At 35.0% G+C, this 19,655-nt stretch overlaps 1 protein-coding gene across 10 annotated transcripts in view; it reads right to left on the bottom strand.

Moving 5' to 3' along the window:
* The window catches only part of Col24a1 (collagen type XXIV alpha 1 chain), a 353,893-nt gene that overhangs the window by 275,318 nt on the left and 58,920 nt on the right, over positions 1-19,655 (bottom strand). For 8 of the 10 annotated variants that reach the window (XR_012449831.1, XM_074079547.1, XM_074079548.1 and 5 more), the window contains 4 exons: positions 18,776-18,829; positions 8,521-8,565; positions 3,650-3,703; positions 2,492-2,536 (listed from right to left, as the gene is read on the bottom strand). Coding sequence is in view for 7 of the 10 variants with exons in the window: in XM_074079547.1 (XP_073935648.1) it covers positions 2,492-2,536; positions 3,650-3,703; positions 8,521-8,565; positions 18,776-18,829 (198 nt within the window). In the remaining 3 variants the exon portion in view is untranslated. Of the gene's footprint in view, positions 1-2,491; positions 2,537-3,649; positions 3,704-8,520; positions 8,566-18,775; positions 18,830-19,655 lie in introns of those variants that run through there. The other 2 variants (XM_074079550.1, XM_074079551.1) reach the window with 2 other exon arrangements.

The raw sequence follows: 19,655 nt of genomic DNA, 5'->3' as shown, positions 1-19,655 counted from the left end.
TGGAGCCTCCAAAACTTTGATCTAAAGCAAACCTTTCCTCTTTATAACTTGATTATCTCAGCTATTTTATCATAGTAACAGAGCTGACTAATAAAATAACAATACATATGTTTAGGTTTCTTGAATTAAAGGTTATAGAGCCACAAAGAGACAATTTCTTGTCACCAGCAAAACCACTAAGAAGGTCAGGAGAGGCCTTAACATACTTCTACTTTTTAGGGTATTTAGCATATTATTACAACAAAAAAGTCAAAGGAGGGTGAAAAAAATCATGGTCTATATTAATGTTTACATTTACATAGTAATTCTTTTAATACCACAAACACAATCAAGTAACTGTACCAGTCAAAAGATAATCTATTAGATGACTCATAAAAATATTCATATACAATGCATAACTTATAGTACTGCCCAATAATAGGATACAAATGAGATCTTTAAAATCTAATAGTCCTGTGAGTATATTACTGTGATTTTTGTCTTTTTAAACCAGATTTGAAGTTAATGTGAAAAGTCTACATTTGAGACATTTTGTGAATGTGAAATACTCTCCTGATTCCACTTACATTCCCAAAGGAAAAATTTCAAGATAAAAAGTATAAAAATTTGAAGATGTCTTCATAATGTATAAATTTCTATGTGAAAGATAATTAACTATTTATTATTTTTGTTATGATCTCCTAAATTGACTAATGGCAGGCTTAATCACACAAAAAGTATTAGACCTGTGATTTTTAAAAATGCCTTTACAAAGCTGGCTGTCAAAATGTAAAAGTACAATATAAAAGAATTAAAGCCCAGACAACAATTTTTAATACTAATAGGAAACAATGTATATGTATAATACAGTACCCAAATGATATAATGAAGAATTTATAATGTTGTATGAATCACTGATGCAAGATGAGAAAATGCAGGAGAAGCAAGCTGCACAGAGCCAAATATGTCTTGCACTCATATTTTGGAGTTATTAGCTCATATACAAAAGACACTCAAATTCAAATAATAATTATAGAATCTGGGTAGTAAGTGCATGCTATATACTAGGCTCTGTGCTTTATTTAAGAATGCTAATCTCACTTAGTTCACACAACTACTTGAAAGGTAAGTTCCATTATTAGCATTTCATAAGAAAAATTATACATGGGAGGAAATGACAACCAAAGTCACAAAGCTATCAACAGAGGGACTACAAAAAAGGTACAGTAGCCTTTCTAGCCCAACTATCTACGCTCTTCACCACTGATTTCTTCTTCTGTCCTGAATTCACACAAACCTGTGATTTCAGTGCAATTTCTAATTTAAAAAATGAGTTTTCCCCATTATATTTTTGCTTAATGCAAGGATAAAGACAATATAGTGTAGTAGAAGCAGTATAGAGCTACAGGTGGCTTGGTTCTAGTTCTAGCCACCAATAACTGTCAAAGCCAAATTCCTGAGCTTGCTGTTTGCTTGTCTGTAAAATGGGGATGCTAGACCTGTTTTAATTCACAGAACTCATGGCAAAATAAAGGAGAAAATACATAGCAAAGAAGCTGAAAATGTTTAACAATTTTAAAAATGGAAAACATCATTATTGTTATACTATTTAAATACTTTATGCTTTACTTATTTCTAAAATTATTTTTGACAATAAAAGACAAAATGTAGACTCAGGAAAATAGCTATTAAAATTAGAGAATTTTTAAAACAAAATTTTAGTTTACTTTTACTAAATTGTCTTAGAATCAGCTTTGATTTTTAACTTGTAGGACACTGTATATATAGTAGTATTTTTTGTGCATTAGTGATTAAAAGTGGCTAACATTTCCTTTAATGGTTTAGAAGTGGAATGTGATGTTCTTGATATGATAAGCTTATTTCCTTTTTTGCAGAAGTTTTCTTTCTTCTGACAGTTATAAAGACTTCTGGGTCATAAAATTATCTCAGCCTTTACTATGAATTTCTTTAGCACTTTTATTTTCAGCATTATTCTTTAGGTTTGTACATATTCATATAAAAATAATGCTGTATATTTTTTTCACAGCAGTGGGGATTGAACTCAAAGCCTCATACTTGCTAGGCAAGCAACTCTGCCACTTGAGCCACACACCCCAGTCCTTTCGCTTTTTGTTTGTTTTTCAGATAGGGTCTTGTACTTTTGCCTGGGTCAACCTTGGACCTTGATCCTCCTATCTCTGCCTTCCAAGTAGCTGGAATTACAGCATGTACCCCATGCCTAGCCTATACTACAAATGTTTATAGAGTACATTATAACACATCAGACATTTAACTAAGAACTAGAAATTAATAGAAAGTAATGAGACAAAACCTACCACTACCAGACTATTTTCTGTGGCTATAAAAATGAAAATAGTAAGTGTATTCTTTTCATACAAAACATGAATAAAATTCAAAGCTCCAAAAAAGTATAAATATGGTAAGTACTTTGGATATTTTGTTCTAATTTTATGCAAGCATGCTTAACAAAGTGATGAACATGTTTACTTACTCGTATACCTTTAGGACCTGGGTTACCTTCTGCTCCAACTAAACCCTAGTGTGGACAAAAGACATTGTCATCCTATTACAGTACTTTTAAAGCATTAATAACACATACATTGATAAAATTATAAAGAGGCATCGTTTTTCAAAACTATACGACTCAGAACTCTATACCCAAAAAGGATTACAAATGGTCAAGGAATTTTAGAATTTCAGAACCAAAAGAAATATTGGATATAATCTATAGACAAATATTTTAGTTATCTATCTATAGTACATTAACACATATTGTCAGATACAAGAAAATTTTTCCCCAAATTATTTCTCATTAGAAAGCCATCTGTGTTTTAAATACTTCTAACTAACTTACTAAAAAATATATTTCAATAAATTTTTTAAAAGTTGAATATTTTATAAACTTTGAATTATGGTCCATATGTATAAATGTTCATATTTTATTTTTAAGACAACATGTATAATCAGTTGATGATAAGTGTATAATACATAATACCTCCACATATATTTGAATGCCTAAAAATGGAATTTCATCTGATTTTCCTCATTCTTGAGAAAAAGGACAGAAATGCGGCTTTCTATATTTAATTAATTTTACAAATAACCAATTTATGAAAACCTAAGAAGGAAAATTTGCTCTATTATCAATGTATAAGAAATAGCAAGAGAAAATTAGAAATTAGTGGGGATACACGTGAAATTATTACAATGAAATTTCTACACAGCATACAAAAAACTGAAATCAGTTTAGATAAAAGTATTTTATAGTGGAATATGCATTACATTATTATGTAATACATAATAATTATACTTCATTATGTCTTACTAAGAAATAGTGGTTATTAAAAAGAGCCCTCACCCTTACTCTTACTTCATTTTTGACTGTAAAATCAGCATGAGGCCGTTTGAAGAGACCAGTGGTCATCACCTCAAAGGTTTAAAAGTCCCACTCCCATTTCAAACAAGACTTTTGGCAGTCACATCTTTGAAGGATTTTTACAGTGTTGATTTTGAAATCATTTCTCTGTAAGTACTTCATCATTTGATAAAAGTAAGCCAATTGTTATTTACATTAATTCTGAGAATCAAAGCATACAATATATTAATGAGGATGAATATAAAAGGAAAAGTGTAAATATAGTTACTGCACCTGCCTGCCAGGGTAGCCAGGTGAGCCAATATTACCAGTGAATCCAGGAAGTCCCTGAAATGAAAAATAAGATAAATAAAACAACAGAAAAAATCCAAAGGAGGTCCAAGGAAATAAATTTGGTGCATTTATAACATCCAAGTATGGAAAGATTTTTTTCCCATAAATTTAAGAGTCCTGAACATTGCTTATCTTACTGAAATCATCATTTGAAGGAAAATGACCCAAAATTACTTAACAAAAATAAATAAAACTGTTAAGTTAGGGTTTTAAATGAAACACTGATAATTAATAATGACAAATCTAGGATAGAAAAACCCCTTGTTAGTGACTAAAGCAAATATTTATTCTAGAGGAAGATCTGATGCATTTCTTAGTAACTCCTTATCTCAATCATCCTGCAACATCCCTCAACTGTCCAAGCACGAGCCTCAGAAGACTAAGAAGGGCAGTGAACTTCAAAACCAGTCAGGGGTTTATAATTCTCCTCGTAGAGGTCTTTCACATCTTTTGTTAGGTTTACTCCTAGGTATTTGATTTTTTTTTTGAGGCTATTGTAAATGGAATTGTTTCCATATATTCCTTCTCAGTTTGTTCCTGTTGGTATATGGAAAAGCTAGTGATTTTTGTAAGTTGATTTTGTATCCTGCCACCTTGCTATAACTATTTATGGTGTCTAAGAGTTTTTGGGTAGAGTTTTTTGGGTCTTTAAGGTATAGAATCATATCATCTGCAAATAGGGGTTTTTTGACAGTTTCTTTACCTATTTGTATTCCTTTTATTTCTTCTTCTTGCCTAATTGCTCTGGCTAGAAATTCCAGTACTATGTTGAAAAGGAGTGGGGATAGTAGGCACCCTTGTGTTGTTCCTGATTTTAGGGGAAATGATTTCAGTTTTTCACCATTAATTATGATGTTGGCTGTAGGTTTATCATACATTTATACACAATGGAATTTTACTCATCCATGAAGAAAAATGAAATCTTATCATTTGCAAGTAAATGGATGGAACTGGAGAACATCATTCTGAGCGAGGTCAGACAGGCTCAGAAGACCAAAAAATCATATGTTCTCCCTCATATGCAGTCTTTAGATCAAGGGCAAATACAGCAATGTTGTAGGATTTGGGTTACATGACAAGGGGAGAACATATACAGGAGTTATGGGGTTAGATAAAAAACCCAAAACATGAAACCATTTAATGTCCCCACTCCAGAGGAATTAATACAGAAACCTTAAAATGACAGAGGTCAACACGAGAAGGGGATCAGGAACCAGTGTAAAGACCAGTTAGAGATGAATCAACCTGGGTTGTAACACATTTGTACATGAAAGCAATGCTAGCTGTCCTTATCTCAACTAGCAAAAATGCTATGTCTTTCTTATTATTGCTTATTTCTACTCTTCAGCGGAACTGGAGAAAAGTGCAGAACAGGTTCTGCCTGAAAGGGAGGGTGGGGGAGAGGGTGGGAATGGGAGCAAGAGGAAGAAATGACCCAAACAATGTATGCACATGTGAATAAATGAATAATTAAAAAAAAACCAAACTCTTCTTCCTCCTAAGGTAAATGTATTTTTATAGCAAGTCTGATTAAGTAAATAGGTATTAAGTGATAAATATATTTATCATGACATGGGTATACCTGAAATTCACACAGAAAATTTGATGATGCTAACTCTGAATGCCTGACCCCCAAAATTCACATGCTGAAATCCTAAACTTAATGGTCTACTAGGAGGCACTACCGTTGGGAGGTAAGTAGGTCATGTGGGTGGAGCCCTCGTGAATAGGCCTAAAGCCCGTAAAAGAAGTGATTAGATAGCTAGTTAGCCCTCTTTCTATACCATGTGAGGATACAAGAAGAAGTTAGTGATCTATAACCTAGAAGAGGGTCCTCAGCAGAACACAACCATGGTGGTGTACTGATCTCAGACTTCAGCCTCCAGAATTGTGAAAGATAAATTTATTGTCTACAAGCCACCCTAGTCTGTGGTGGCTATTCTGTTAGAGCAGCACAAACTGACTTAGATAGACATTAAACTCATTTGGAATTGGCAATTTTGTATTCTTGATTTAAAACAAGGTTTGCTCAAGTAAATGTTGTAGACACTCAAAAGCATAAGAAAAGAAACCTGCTGCAGAACTGGTGGAAAAGTGAAACTAAATATCTGCCTTTCTTTTCTACCATTTTCTTTCATTGGTATATTAGCCACTCAATCATTCATCAGTATAGTTAGAATTTAGGTTTCTTAAACAATTCTTGTATGAAGGAAATGCCAGAGAATGTGTGTTCAACTGCCTTTATTTAACTTAAATGATAAAAATAGTGGAGAGTGTTCCAGGGACCTTACATGTAATGTCCATTTCTTGCTTATTGTTTGAAAAAGAGATAATAAAAATGACTAGTCCTTTGTCCCTATCCTCTGAGGTAGACCACCATCCCTTTTTCTAACCTAATTCCTAGTCAAACTTGATTAACTGATCTCAATAGAGAGCAAATCTGCTTTAGGTCATAAGTAAAATCTGATTTTCAGTGGGTTTTCAAATGTAGAGTCTAACACATTCTAGCCATACAGAGAAAAACACAAAAGAATTCCACTCACTGTCTAAATTCTGGTATACTAGAATAGCATTAAATAACGAAAACAAGTAAGCATTCAGCATAGTCATTATATGGCATATTTTGGGCCAATCATACCCTAAAATCACTGTGACAACCACAGAAACTCAAAAGAAACAATTGGACTCAATCCCTTTGCACTTAAAAAGGGATTTTTTAAAAAGGTGAAACACTCAAATTGTAGATTGTCTGGAAGAGATAAAGTTGTATCACTAGCCCTTTGAGAAATTAGGATTAGGAAATTAGGAAACCTGCCCCAATCTCACTTCACATTCAAAGCATTAAGACACCCATGTGGAATTCACTGGACTTTATTCAGAATCCTAGCATGGTTACTATAGGTTTTCTCTATATAATCTCAGTTTTCTCATTCGTAAATAGAATTACAATAACTAGGTCATGAGATCATTGTGTGGAGTAAATAGGACAATGTGTAAGAATATCTTTAAAAGTGGGAGGGCTGATCAGGCTCATACCCATAAATCCTAGCTACTCAGAAGACTGAGGTCTGAAGAATCACCAATCCAGGCAAAAAAGTTTGTGAGACCCCATCTCAATGGAAAAAAAGCTGAGTGTGGTGGCATATGTCTGTCATCCTAGCAACAGAGGCAGGAAGTGTAAAACAGAAGAATTGTGTTCCTCCTATTTATGCTTACAGACAGGCACACACCACCATGCCCCATCTCCTGTATAGCTTGGGATGACAGATGTGTCCACCATGCCCAGCAATGGTTGCGATGGGGTCTCACTAACTGTTTGCCCAGACTCACCTGAAACCAGGATCTTCCCAATCTCAGCCTTCCAAGTAGCTAAAGCAACTCTTATTACTAGAATTCACACAGATGATTTAATTGCTTTTCTAAATGTTTGCTGACCATTTACAAATTTTCCAGAAATAAAGTCTTTCAGCAAATCAGTTATATATGTCCACAATATTTTCACACTTAAAATGCAAAATTATTTTAGTTGCTTCTCCAAGTTAATACAAACTTTGACTCTTCCAGAAACAAACAAAATAGAAAGAACTCCAAAATATATATTTTCCTGTCTTTAAAACTGATTTTAGACTCCTAGAAATGTTAGTAACATGTACACTAAAAGAGCTGGGTAATGGACCAGTTGTATGGGAACTGGTCAGTTCTGATGCAAGGCCAAATTTTCTCTGACTTGTGAAGTCTCAGGTTTCCTTCATAGGAATCCACACATTTCTGCCAAAGCAGTATTCTAGGGATTTATTTTTCTCCCCAGAGACTAGTTTGTACCAACCTTCTCATATTTTTTCTCCATAAATGTTCAAATGCTTTTCAACACTTATATGATCTTGACGAAACCAAGACTGCACCTGTTACAGATACATATGTTGCTTTGCTGGCTGTGTAATTAGTAATGTTGAAAAACTGTGCTTCAGAGACTCAGCACTTTCGTACTCAGCCTGAAGGAAAGAATTGGCTTTGTTTTGCTTTTTGTTTTTTGATCCCTCAGGGGTCAAACTTCACTCTTCCTGAAGGTCCCTTGAGGACTTCCTGAGGCTCTTTGCTGAATAGTGAATAATGGTTTCCATCACCTTAGTTGGTTTCATCTACCCTTTCCACTGTTTCATTCATACTGGCATTGAAAACAAGAAATGTGACTCTAGTTTAGCCTATGTTATAATGATCTATTATTTTCTGGTGGGAGAGAAAAGCAATAACATGATCAAAAACTAAGTATCTCCAAAACTGTTTTGGCTTTTAAGTAGTGAGTATGAACTAGGAACATGATATATGTACTATTCTAATTTGGTTGTCATTAAATTTTATTTGCATTTCCTTATGCAAGAAAAAGGAAAGTAACGGCTATAGATTAGGCTTTAGTGAACAGATAAGCCCCTGAAATTATACAAAAACTCAGGTATTTGTGTATACATATATTTTCTGGGAAAGAGTCTGCAGCATTTCTGACATTCTCAAAGGAGCCTATGAACCACAGAAGGTTAAGAAGTACTATTTTGGAACATGTTAGGCAAATAGTGAAAGTGAACAGTGAAATATTATTTATTAAAATTTTTAAACAAAACTACTGCTAATCAATCAAAGATTGTCTTGCATTAAGTTGAATGTAAATCATGGAGAAGAAAAAGTGAAAAGGTAGGGGAAAATAACCTCTCCAAAGAATCCCGTCAAGGATGTCTTTTTCAAAAGAAAGACAAAAAAAAAAAAAAAAAAAAAAAAAAAAGGATGTCTTTTTTACTAGTGAATATAAGAGTACTTACTTGCTCACCACGGAGTCCAGAGAGCCCTGGATGTCCTTTGAGACCCTGCAAGGAAAAACGTAAAAGTATGCTACAAAAGTAAATTTATATTAACAAAATAATGAAACATAGGTTCTAGACTGCTTTTACTATAGCTTTCAGTTCTCTCATCAATACAATATAATTCTTCCCCAATTTAACCTTTTTGATTGAATTGGAGCTTAATTTTTATCAAATAATAAATTAATTCTTAAAAGAACATTTAATTTTGAGTGTTACTTGGATGATTTTTTATTATCAATTTAAGTGGTAGAACAGTATTAAAGAGAGAATAAACTACAGCATCTTTTATGAAAGGCTCCTTAGCAATGAATCTGCTAAGTTTGCAGAATTCTTTTGAAAGTTGGTTTTATTTAGTTCAATAACGCTGAGACAAAAATGCCCTCAGACATAATCTGTTTGTAATTATTGAAAAGCTGAACCATATCCAGCCAGTTTCTCTAATCCAATCACTACCACAATTCTTCGTGAATGAACTAACTCAAATGAAAAAGGCTGCTCACAGAGTCAAAGGGGTCCCCTAAAGTCATCGAGGCAATTGGCAACAAAAAATATTTTCCAAGTAATAGAGCCAAAATCAAATTGTAATCTCTATCATTAACATGCCAAAGTTATAAAGTAGACAATATCCTTCTTCTAGCAAGATTTTTTATGAGCAAAATGAAAGAAGCTAAAGAAAGGACAGGAAAGAAAGAAATTAAGGCAGATTTTGCAGCTTATTCCTATAGTTCTTACCAATCATAACTGATTTGGGAGCATATAAAAGAATATGAAGTTATTTTCTAAGACCCTCACAGGCCTTTAAGCAAAATATAACTCAAAATCCTGAAATAAATCATAGTTGACAAACAGCAAAAATATCCTACTGATATAACTGCAAAAAAAAGAGATAAGTTTTTAGGGTTTCAGAATATAGTATAATGAAGTGAAGGATTAATCACTGAAGGTTTCTCAGAAGGGATAAATTTAGACTAATGGATTAGAGAAGGCAATGATGACTTTGGGGAATGAAAAAAAGAGTACTTTCAAAATAAGGGAATGATTTCAGAAAATTTTGAGATGTTATAATTAAAAACTAGAGTAAAATGTTTTAATACAAAGGTCTCTTGGGAACTGCTATGATTTATATGTTGTTTGTCCCTGCCAAAATTTGTATTGAAATTTAATTCCCAATTTCATAGTGCTGAGAGATGGTGGAGACTTTAAGAGAGGGTTAGGTCTTCAAGTGAGATTAATGCCTTTCTTATAGGAGTAAGGTGTCTCTTTCATGGGACCAAATTAGTTACCCCAAGACTAGGCCATTACCAATGCTGCCCCTTCTGTTTTGCCTCTTGCCCTTCTGCTTTCCATCATGAATGGTGGCAAAGGGCATGACACCCTTACTGGAACCCAAACAGACACCAGGACCACACTCATGAACTTGCCAGCCTCTGGAACATGAGTCAAAATAAACCTTTTTTTTTTTTCTTTATAAATTACTCAACCTCAGGTATTATTATAGCAACAATAAAAAAATTGACTAAGATTTACTAAGTATCCAAAAAAATACTGATAAGGACTAAGAAAGTGAGATTGGAGACACAATTTTTGTTATCTGTATAGTGTTATTTGTAAAAAGGAAGTAAAAGAAGGAAAAAACCTAGAGGGTTCCCTTGTCATTGGGCTATTAGAAAGAGACCAAGGAAGGCAGGCACTATGGCTCACACCTGTATGTGGAGATCCAGAGGGTCATAATTCAAAGCCCATCCAGGAAAAAAGTTAGTGAGACCTCCCTAAACTCCCCCCCAACACACCTGCATCTCAACAAATACAAATATTACAAGCATGGTGACACATGTCTGTAATCCCAGCTACATGGGAGTCAGCTCAGCAAAATATGCAAGACTGTGGCTGAAAAATAATTAAAGCAAACAGAGCTGAGTGTGTGGCTCAAGTTGTGTAGTGCCTGTGCATCGAGTGCAAGCCCCTGAGTTCAAATCCCAGGAGGAAAGGAAAGGATACTGAGGGGTGAAGAGGATGGAAGTATGTAACACATACATATGAAGACAACAAAGCGAAACCCGTCAAAGACTGTTTGAAAGAGGGCAGGAAGAGGGAAAGGGGCCCTGGGAATATAGAGGAGGGTGTGAACTTATTCCAAGTATACTGTACACATGTGTGGAATTTATCAAAATGACATCCCTTTCTATTAGGGATCAAAAATAAAATTAAAAAACCAGTACTGCAAAGAAAGAAAGAAAGATGGAAAGAAACTGACTGATCAATCAGGTAAGTAGTCAAGAGATAAAGGAAAAAAAGTAAGGTGGGTAGAAATGAGCCTAATTTAACCACTTGAACCAAGCCAGAATTTCTGTTAATTGTTACAACAATTCTATGAAGTAGGTATTATCCTCATTTTTATAGCTGAAGAAATAGCTCTAAGAAATTAAGTGATCAAAGTCATATTGGTTAGACAGTTTTATCAAGAATCAAGAAGTCTGCCTTTCTAGTTATTTTATGTCTCTAATTATCTCATACTCAGATACAACCTACCCTCATTCTCGTCAACATATTCACTCTCACCAACAAAATATCTGTGCCCATATGATGGTATCATCAGAGTTACACGCTTATTTATGACTGGCAGCTTATTTATGACTGACAGCATCCATATCCAGGATTTTCACTTAATCTTATTTTAAGCTTTCACACTTTTAAAAGAACTAAAGATTGGCCTAATTACCAAATATAAAACATAGTGTTCTCAGTTGTCCAAATGTTTGTATAGGATTCCACAAATTAAAAAAAATCCCAAGCTAAGCTTTTTCTTTTTTACAGTAAGAGGAGGCTCCCTGGGCTGATGCAGCACCTCTCAGAGGCTGGTAGATAAAAGCTTCCTGGGAGAGTGTCAGGAAGATGAGGAATAAGGAGCCAGGGCAGAAGACACATAGGTTGGAGAGACCATGCTGTGAGTCTCCTTTCTTTTCCCTCTTTATTTAATGAAAGAATGTTTATTTATTGATTTATTTTCATTTCTGTGAACCTTGAGTCTATAGCTTCTTGACTCACTTCCTTTGGCCACCATCTGGTTTTATGATCAGCATTTCTTTTCTCCCTAGCCCACACTGAAACAGAGGGAAGTGGTACAATTTCATCTTTAGACTACTTTCCTGAAGCATTTCCTACCAGTGAAAGGGACAGACTAATCATGGTATCTTCTGTATGTTCAATTCCCTTTTAAGGGATTCTTCATAGTGCTGCGGCCTGATAAAGTGGCAGCACCATCTGTTCTGCATGAACTAACTCCTATCTGGCCTCAGTCACAGGAGTTGAAAGAGTTGACATTTGATCTAAGGGAGGACAATACAAAGTCTAACCAGTAGGTCTATGAGGTCACTTAGGAAGAAGAATTTTGCCTAAATGAAGATTAGTTAGGCCAATAAAATTCTTTTTTAAATGATGTTCATTTAAAAACAAGTACAATGACAGAAAAATTCAGGTAATTCCCAATGGGGCACAGGCAGTTGGAAAGATTCATAAAGAAAGGTTGAGATGCTAACAAGAAAATCAACGTCTAAGTAAAACTCACAAGTTAAGCAAATACTGTGTTGAGAAAGGAAGTTGCCAGAAGAGGAGAAAGATAGCATAAAAAGGCAGATGCAGTGAGAGTAGGTGAATACCAATAGACACATACATTAAACATCCAAAGCTAAGCTGCTAATATCCCCAAAGCTGCTTTGAATCAGTGCCTGTCTCTGTTACACCAAATAATATTACAGTCCCTATTTTTAGATTCCATGTGATTCCTGTTTCCCTTAATACTGTACAGTGGATTGAAATAACTCTCTCCTTGATATGGCCTAAGTCTCCATTCTTTGCAAGTAAAATAGCCTGTGTAAAACAATATGATTTCTGGTGTTTGTTTTAGTGCTAGTAATATGAACAGAACCAAACACATTGAGTTCTAGATTCAGTTTTGTCACTAACTAGCCATATAATGGCCCCAATATCTTCAAATGTAAAATGACAGCATTGAAATAAATTATTACTAAATTTCTTTTTGTTGCTAGAATTCTGTGATTACTGGAATCTGTAAGCAAGTCACTACTTTGTTTTTATTTTTAAATTTAGCTGTCACTGAATGAAAAACAAAGGCAGATATGAGTCAATTCAGGAATGGAGACAGGAAGAATTGAACATCCAGGTTCATATCAGAAAATCCAAATTTAGGCTTCTATGGGCATTTCCTCATATTACCTAAAACAAAGATGATGTTATGGTTTGAATACGAAATGTCCCAATAGGCTTATGTATTCAATGCTGAGCCCCCTACTGGTGGTTCTATTTTGGGAGGTTCTGAAAACTTTAGGAGGTTGGGCCTAGTTGGAGGAAGTCCATGACTAGGGGTGTGGCTTTTAAGGTTACAGATCCCCAGTCCCTTCTTCACTCTCTGCTTCTTTGTCACCATGAAGTGAACAGCCTCCTTCTCTATATACTCCTGCTGTCATGATGTTCTGCTTTACCACAGGTCTAGAACCAATGGAGACAAGGACTACAGACTGAAAAACCTGAAGCCATGAGCTAGAATAAATAATTCCTTCCTTTGAGTTGTTCTCTCAGGTACTTTGGTCAGAAAATTTGTTACAAAAGTAACTAATAAAGATGAGGACTCTGGGATGAGCAAAATGTAAGAAAGAGGTTTGGGTAGGAGGCGATTATGATAGATTATTATAAGTTAGATGAGAGTAGTAGAGTTTGAAATGGTATTCAAGCCCTGTAAAGAACTTAAACTTAATTTAACTTCCTTTTCTATTTCATTCAATATGGTACCCCAGTGCCTTGAATAGAAAGTGCTTATTAACTGATGGAGAGACTTAATGCATGAAAACAGATTCTAACACTGCATCTTCAATAGTGTATCTTACCTCTCTTTAAATGAAAGGTAATAAGTAGGATAAAGACTTACCTTTGGCTATTTTTTTAATGGGATGTTATTTTATCTGTAACATGCTTGAGCTATCAGCAAACTTGTGGCTATATGTCATGTATTTTCTGTTTAAATGCTAGTCTGTAAAGCTTTAAAAAGAAAAGGAGTAAGTTCCTGGGAAAACTTCCTACATTCAAGATTTGGCATTGCTTCAATCGAAGGACATCATATTTTATTTTTAAATAAAAATATATTTATATTGCAGGTTTTTGAAAATATTATTTGAATCATTATTTTCCATACCCATACAGGAAGAAAACAAAAAGGGTCAGTAACTAATGGCATATATAATTTTTGTCTGATGAGCATACAAAAACAGATGAAGTAAGCACACTCCTAAAGGAATGCCATAAGGGAATTTACAAATTATTTCAAAACAGATTAAAAACACATCATAATAAATCATAGAATTCTCTTAATACTTGTAATAAAACATTGCTTTATGAGGGATTCTAATAATTAATGGGGCTTAGAATCTAATTTTTATATAAAGACTTTAATTTTAATACATTTTTATAGAACTGAGGTTTGAACTCAGGGCCTCAAGCTTGCTAGGCAGGTGTTCCACCACTTGAGGCACGCCCTGCGTCCCTTTTGCTTTTGTTATGTTCCAAATAGGGTCTCATGTTTATGCCTGGGCCCACCTGGACCATGATTCTCCTTTTTATGCTTCCTGTGTAGTTGGGATGACAGGTACACCACCATGCTCAGCTTTTATTGGTTGAGATGGGGTCTGGTGAAGTTTTTGCCTGGGCTGACCTTGAACTGTGATCCTCCCAGTCTCTGCCTCCTGAGTAGCTAAGATTACAGTTGTGAGCAACTGCACCTGACTACTTTTAATACTTCTTTGGACAAGAACTTGGGTTCTTACAAATATATTCGATAGCTGACTACACAACTACCTCTTGTATAGAAAACAGTGTGATAAACTAATTCTCAAAATGATGCCAAATGGAAGATGGAAGCTGATTTCTAAAAGGAAGTCTGGAAACTGACATACCCTAAGCCAAATGAATTTGTTGCTAATGTTGAAATTTTGACCATATGAGCCAGGAAGAAGGTGAATGAAGACAGGGAGAAGTTTTCGTCTGTGGCCATACCACCCTGAATGCACCCGATCTCTGATCTCGGAAGCTAAGCAGGGTCAGACCTGGTTAGTACTTGGAAGGGAGTCAGGGAAGGTTTCAAAGTCCTCCAAAGTATACCACTTTGGCAATCATTGGCTTCCCTGCTGGGGAGTTCAGTGCTGCACTGCTTTGTTCTCACCTTCCCTCCATTAGCAGGAATGGCAGATTACAAACATGGCAGCCATGGCAGCAGCATAGTCTGAATGTCCACATTCCTATTAGATGGTCAGCACTACAACTGCGGAGTAAACCAAAGTCAAACAGCTCCACAGATTTCTACAGGAATGAAGGGCCAGTGAGAGCTGATCAATAGAGCTAGCTGTGGAATAGCAGAAATCTCCGTATTTGTCTCAACAGGCATTGGTTTTATGCCAACCTTGATTTTTTTTTTTCTCACTGACATTCAGTATTGTTACAGCTCCTTAGTACAATGCCCCTATTTTAAATAGTTTAGGAAAAGTTGCATACTTTTTTGAGTAAATGATAAATCACAATGTATTCCACTTGAGGCTTTCAGAGCCTTTTTTTCTTTCCAACTCTATACAGAGTTTTTACTGTGTTAGAAAGCCTTTTCTAAATATTTTTTTAAAAATCTAATAAAATAAGAATGCACATTGATTCATAATGATAATTAACACTACAGTAGTGTCTTTGATATCCAAAACTAGCATCCATTATTTTAAAAAAATCTGTTTTAAATGTTAGTATATTTCATAATTGCTCTGAGTTATACCTTCAAGCTAAGATGTGCTTAGCTGCTTACATTTGAGTTATCCTCTTCAACATAGAAAAAATTGTTTCAGTTGATTACATTGCTAATGTTCTTACAACTCAAAACAGCAGGTTTCCAATTTTAATATAGCAACTGATGGGCTATTTATAAAACACTTTAAAAATCCATCTTGAATCCAAGCTCAGAATTGTAACTTTTGTCTTTTAGCCAACTCAGCATGTACTCTGGATTCAATTTATCTGCTTTTTGGCAAAATTCAAATACTTAGTGGAAAATGAAAATATACTTTAGCTCCTAGGAAAATAAAGTTACATGAAGATGTAACTAAATTGAGGCAATGTAACCAAATTAATCTAGAGGATACATGTTGGATTCTGGTTTACAAAATAGGATTGGGAGTAGTAAGAGGGAAAAGAAAGTTCTATTGAAGAGTGAAGAGAATACTGCTGCTGACTTGATTGCTTTGTTATTCCTATCTCAATGTTACTTATGTTTTTCAAAACTTTTTACATTAATCTTTACTTATGTAAGCAGTATTCATGAGTTGCTAGTGTGCTCCACACAACTTTGTTGCAGTCATATAAGCTTTAAAGATTACTTGAATGTGGTTTATTAGAAGAATTTTAATATTTCTAGATATTTTCCAGAGAGAAAGAACAATGAAGTCATTATTATCTGTCATCCAAACTGCATTTATTCCTTTGGCTTTTATGAATAATAGTATTTTACCTCCTCTTGCGTGTCAGAGGAGATAGTCAGAAACACCAAAAAATGAAATTCTGACTAATGACTTAAATAATGAACTAATAAATAGGAACATAGTCATATTAGTGAATTATTAAGAACACAGTCAAATCCAGCCAAACAGATCTGGATTTGAGTCCTAATTCTGCCAACGAATAGTTATGTGGCCTTGGGAGAGTGACTTAACTACGTACACCTCAATTAACTTACCTATGACATACTGAACAGTGTCTGTCTCACTGGATTGTTTTTAAGATTAAAACACTGCTCAGTAGACTAGAACATTGCACACAGTAAAAGAGCTACTTTTAGTATCAGTAGTAATAGTTATTATAATCATGAAATCATTTAACAGATAAAAAGATGCAACTATTTCATATTACCCCACACCCAAGTATCTTATTTATCTCTCACTACTATATACCACATCCATCATCGGAAACACAAAAGATTCAGTACCAGTATGGTTTCTCTCTTGATAGTGCTATAACTTTTTGTAACTCTGAAAACTTTTCTTAATCTCTCTGGGTTTATTTTAGTATTCGCACAAAATTAATAACTGACGTTCTTGTCCGGATCTTAAAAATTCATCTAATACTTTAGAGGGAGAACTGCAAGGATGAAGAAATAGGGACGAGTCAAAGAACATGTACACAAGTCCTTGGAAGTTAATATCTTCTGCTTTATACAAGTACAACCTCAAAGTGGAAATGATAATCTGCTATAATGAATAAAATTGATGTCTTTTCTTTTTGTCTATAAATGATATATTTTCCCAGAAACAGCATGTTATATATATTTTTGTACTTGAAAATTACTTAGCTTTTTCTTTTCTGGGTTGCAAATTTTATGAATCACAGAAATAATTAAGATGTAGAAATTAATGATTAGTTTATTCTTTGAGATCATATGTATATTAAAGAGATCTTCTTTGATGTCAATACCTTATCCTAAGAGGTATGTGAGTGGTTGGAGATATATTGGGTGACATTAAACAGATTCATGGCTATCAGAATTAATTCTCCTATAAATGGTCACCTGCAGTTTCATGTCTCTATGGGGACAACCAAAAACCTCCTTCAGAGAGTTAGCGTTTTCTAACTGCTGTCTGGAATGAAGACTGGTCTAATGACCATAAAAACAATGGAGTGGTAAGTGGAGAAAAAATGATCTCATAAGATAGAAACCTCTTCATCATTTGACAATTCAGTCATTTAACGAGGATAGGAAGGAAAGCGAAAGAAGTCAGGATTCTTTCTAAAACTATATAAAAAGCTGGTGGTTAACATTTATTAAGAATTGGTCATTATCTGACCCTGTACCACCTGTGTTATCTCATTTCATCTTCCTTGAAACTCACTGTGAGGTAGGAAATATTTTACAGATGAAGGAAATGAAGCTTAGGGGGGTTAAGCAATTTGTCCAAGATTAATGGGACCCGAAAAATGGCATATGGAATTTGAACGAAGAAATCACAGCCTGAATACTACCTGCAACCTAAATCTCCCGAGAGGAAAGGAATATAAAACACTAAGATACCAAAAAAGCACATTATTATAGATATTTAAATATCTGCATCAAGTCATATGCTGTTCTATAATATTTTAGGACCATTAACACCTTGGAAATTTTGTCTTCTTCATTCTCTGCAGGAAACCAAGGAATTTAGTGTTTGAGAAAAATGCTGAAAAGAGAATTTACAATTGCATTAATCCAAGAAACTTCACAACACTTTTCATAAAATAATTGTAGCAGCTGTGCCATATCTCAGTAAAAAGCGTAAGTCATATACAAATGACTACTGCTTTTTACTAGCTGTCCCCAACATTCACTCCCATCCTATCTGTTATGGTCTGAATATGAAGTGTTTTCTCAAAAGACTCACATATTGATGTCTTAGTTCACAGGTGGTAGTTTTTTATGGAGATGCTAGAAACTTTAGTAGGCAGTAGGTCACTAGGGCAGATCCTTGCAGATATCTTGTCTGTCCTACCTTTCGCTCTGTCCTTCTCTCCCTCTCTCCTCTGCTTCCTGGCCTCCATAATGTGAGCAACTTTATTCCTCTACAAATTGCCTGTCTTGATGTTCTGCCTCACCACCGCCCAGAAATAATGGAGCCAGCCAACTATGAACTGAAACCTTTGAAAACTTACTTTCTTTTAAATTGTTTCTCTCAGGTGTTTGTCATAGCAAAGAAATGTGTGACTGACTTACTACCCTTTAAGCTTCACATTTGCCTATATATGATAGCAGAGGTTATTTCCCAGTAAATGTGAACTCTTAAAAATCCAAGTATACTATCTATAAGCAAGTGAATCTTATTTTGTGCATACAAAAGTTATGAAGTAACTTTAGAGTCTCAGAAGTAGGTGCTTCAGTTTTATATCAGCGACTTGGACTTTCTCCTACATGTAAATTTTGTGCCCATCATTAACTGAAGGATCTTCCTTTTTTTGTAAGATCCTACTTTTGTGGGGGGGAAGGGACATCACATTCCTGAAACAGGACAACAATCTCATTTTCTTTTGCTGAGAACAAGAACTTAAAACTTTGATTTTAGACTCAACTTCAAAATGAGATGTAGTATTTGAAGAGCTCCCAGCTCCATCTCACATTCAATTATGACAAAGTAAAACTACATTTTACCTTTCCACCTTGCAAACCAGGGGGTCCTATTAATCCAGGAAGGCCTTGATCACCCTATAAACAAAACACAGAGGTTGAATGTCATGAAAGAGAATAGAAAACTAAAGCTCCTTTTAATCTTGGACATCAAGCCCTTTCTACATTCATTTTTGGTCTTCACCATCTAGCTGAAGTTCCACCTTATTTCTCAGCCCTTTCGGAGGCTTTCTTACCTCTTCCAGTGCTAAAACCCCGAACTATGCTTTCCCAACTCTATGCCTTAGCTCGTTTTTTCCTCTTACTCTATTCTTTTGGAATGCCCCCACTCCCAAAATTCCTGTCAGTTTAAAAAAATCTAAAGGAGTTTCCTTAAAAATTCTACAAAATTATTATTATTAAGATTTCCTCTTCCAAGAACTGAGGCCCAGCAGGACTTCCAGACAGGCCTTCGAGGGCAATGGAGAGGCCTCCCAGGTTCATAGTGGGCATGAAGAAGAGCTACTTCTGCTTCCAGGGCTGAGCTGGTATTTGTCACACCTGGTGCTGGCCTCTCAGAAGACAACACCTGTGAGTGACTAGAATGAATGTTCCTGGCAGGTGCATGTGTTTAACTCATACAGAGTGAACTTCACCAATTAGAGCTGAGTTCTCCCCACTTTGATGAGGGCCTGCTGGCTCCTCTTGAGGAAGGAAGGAGTAAGGATATCCATGTTGGGGGATGAGAGCAAGGCTGTGGCAGATAGAAGTGCCAAAGAGAAACACAGGAAGCTGTGTGAATTGACAAGGGAGAAAATGGAAGAAGCAGAAAGGAATCATCTCCAGCAGTTTACTCAAGGTACATTAAAAAAAAATTTCCTTCCTTACATGGCAACAGATTTATTGTGGATGAAAAAAACCATAA

This window comes from Castor canadensis, chromosome 7 (genome assembly GCF_047511655.1).
Source record: "Castor canadensis chromosome 7, mCasCan1.hap1v2, whole genome shotgun sequence".
NCBI classification, from domain to species: Eukaryota; Metazoa; Chordata; class Mammalia; order Rodentia; family Castoridae; genus Castor; species Castor canadensis.
This window is presented reverse-complemented; position numbering and strand designations above follow the sequence as displayed.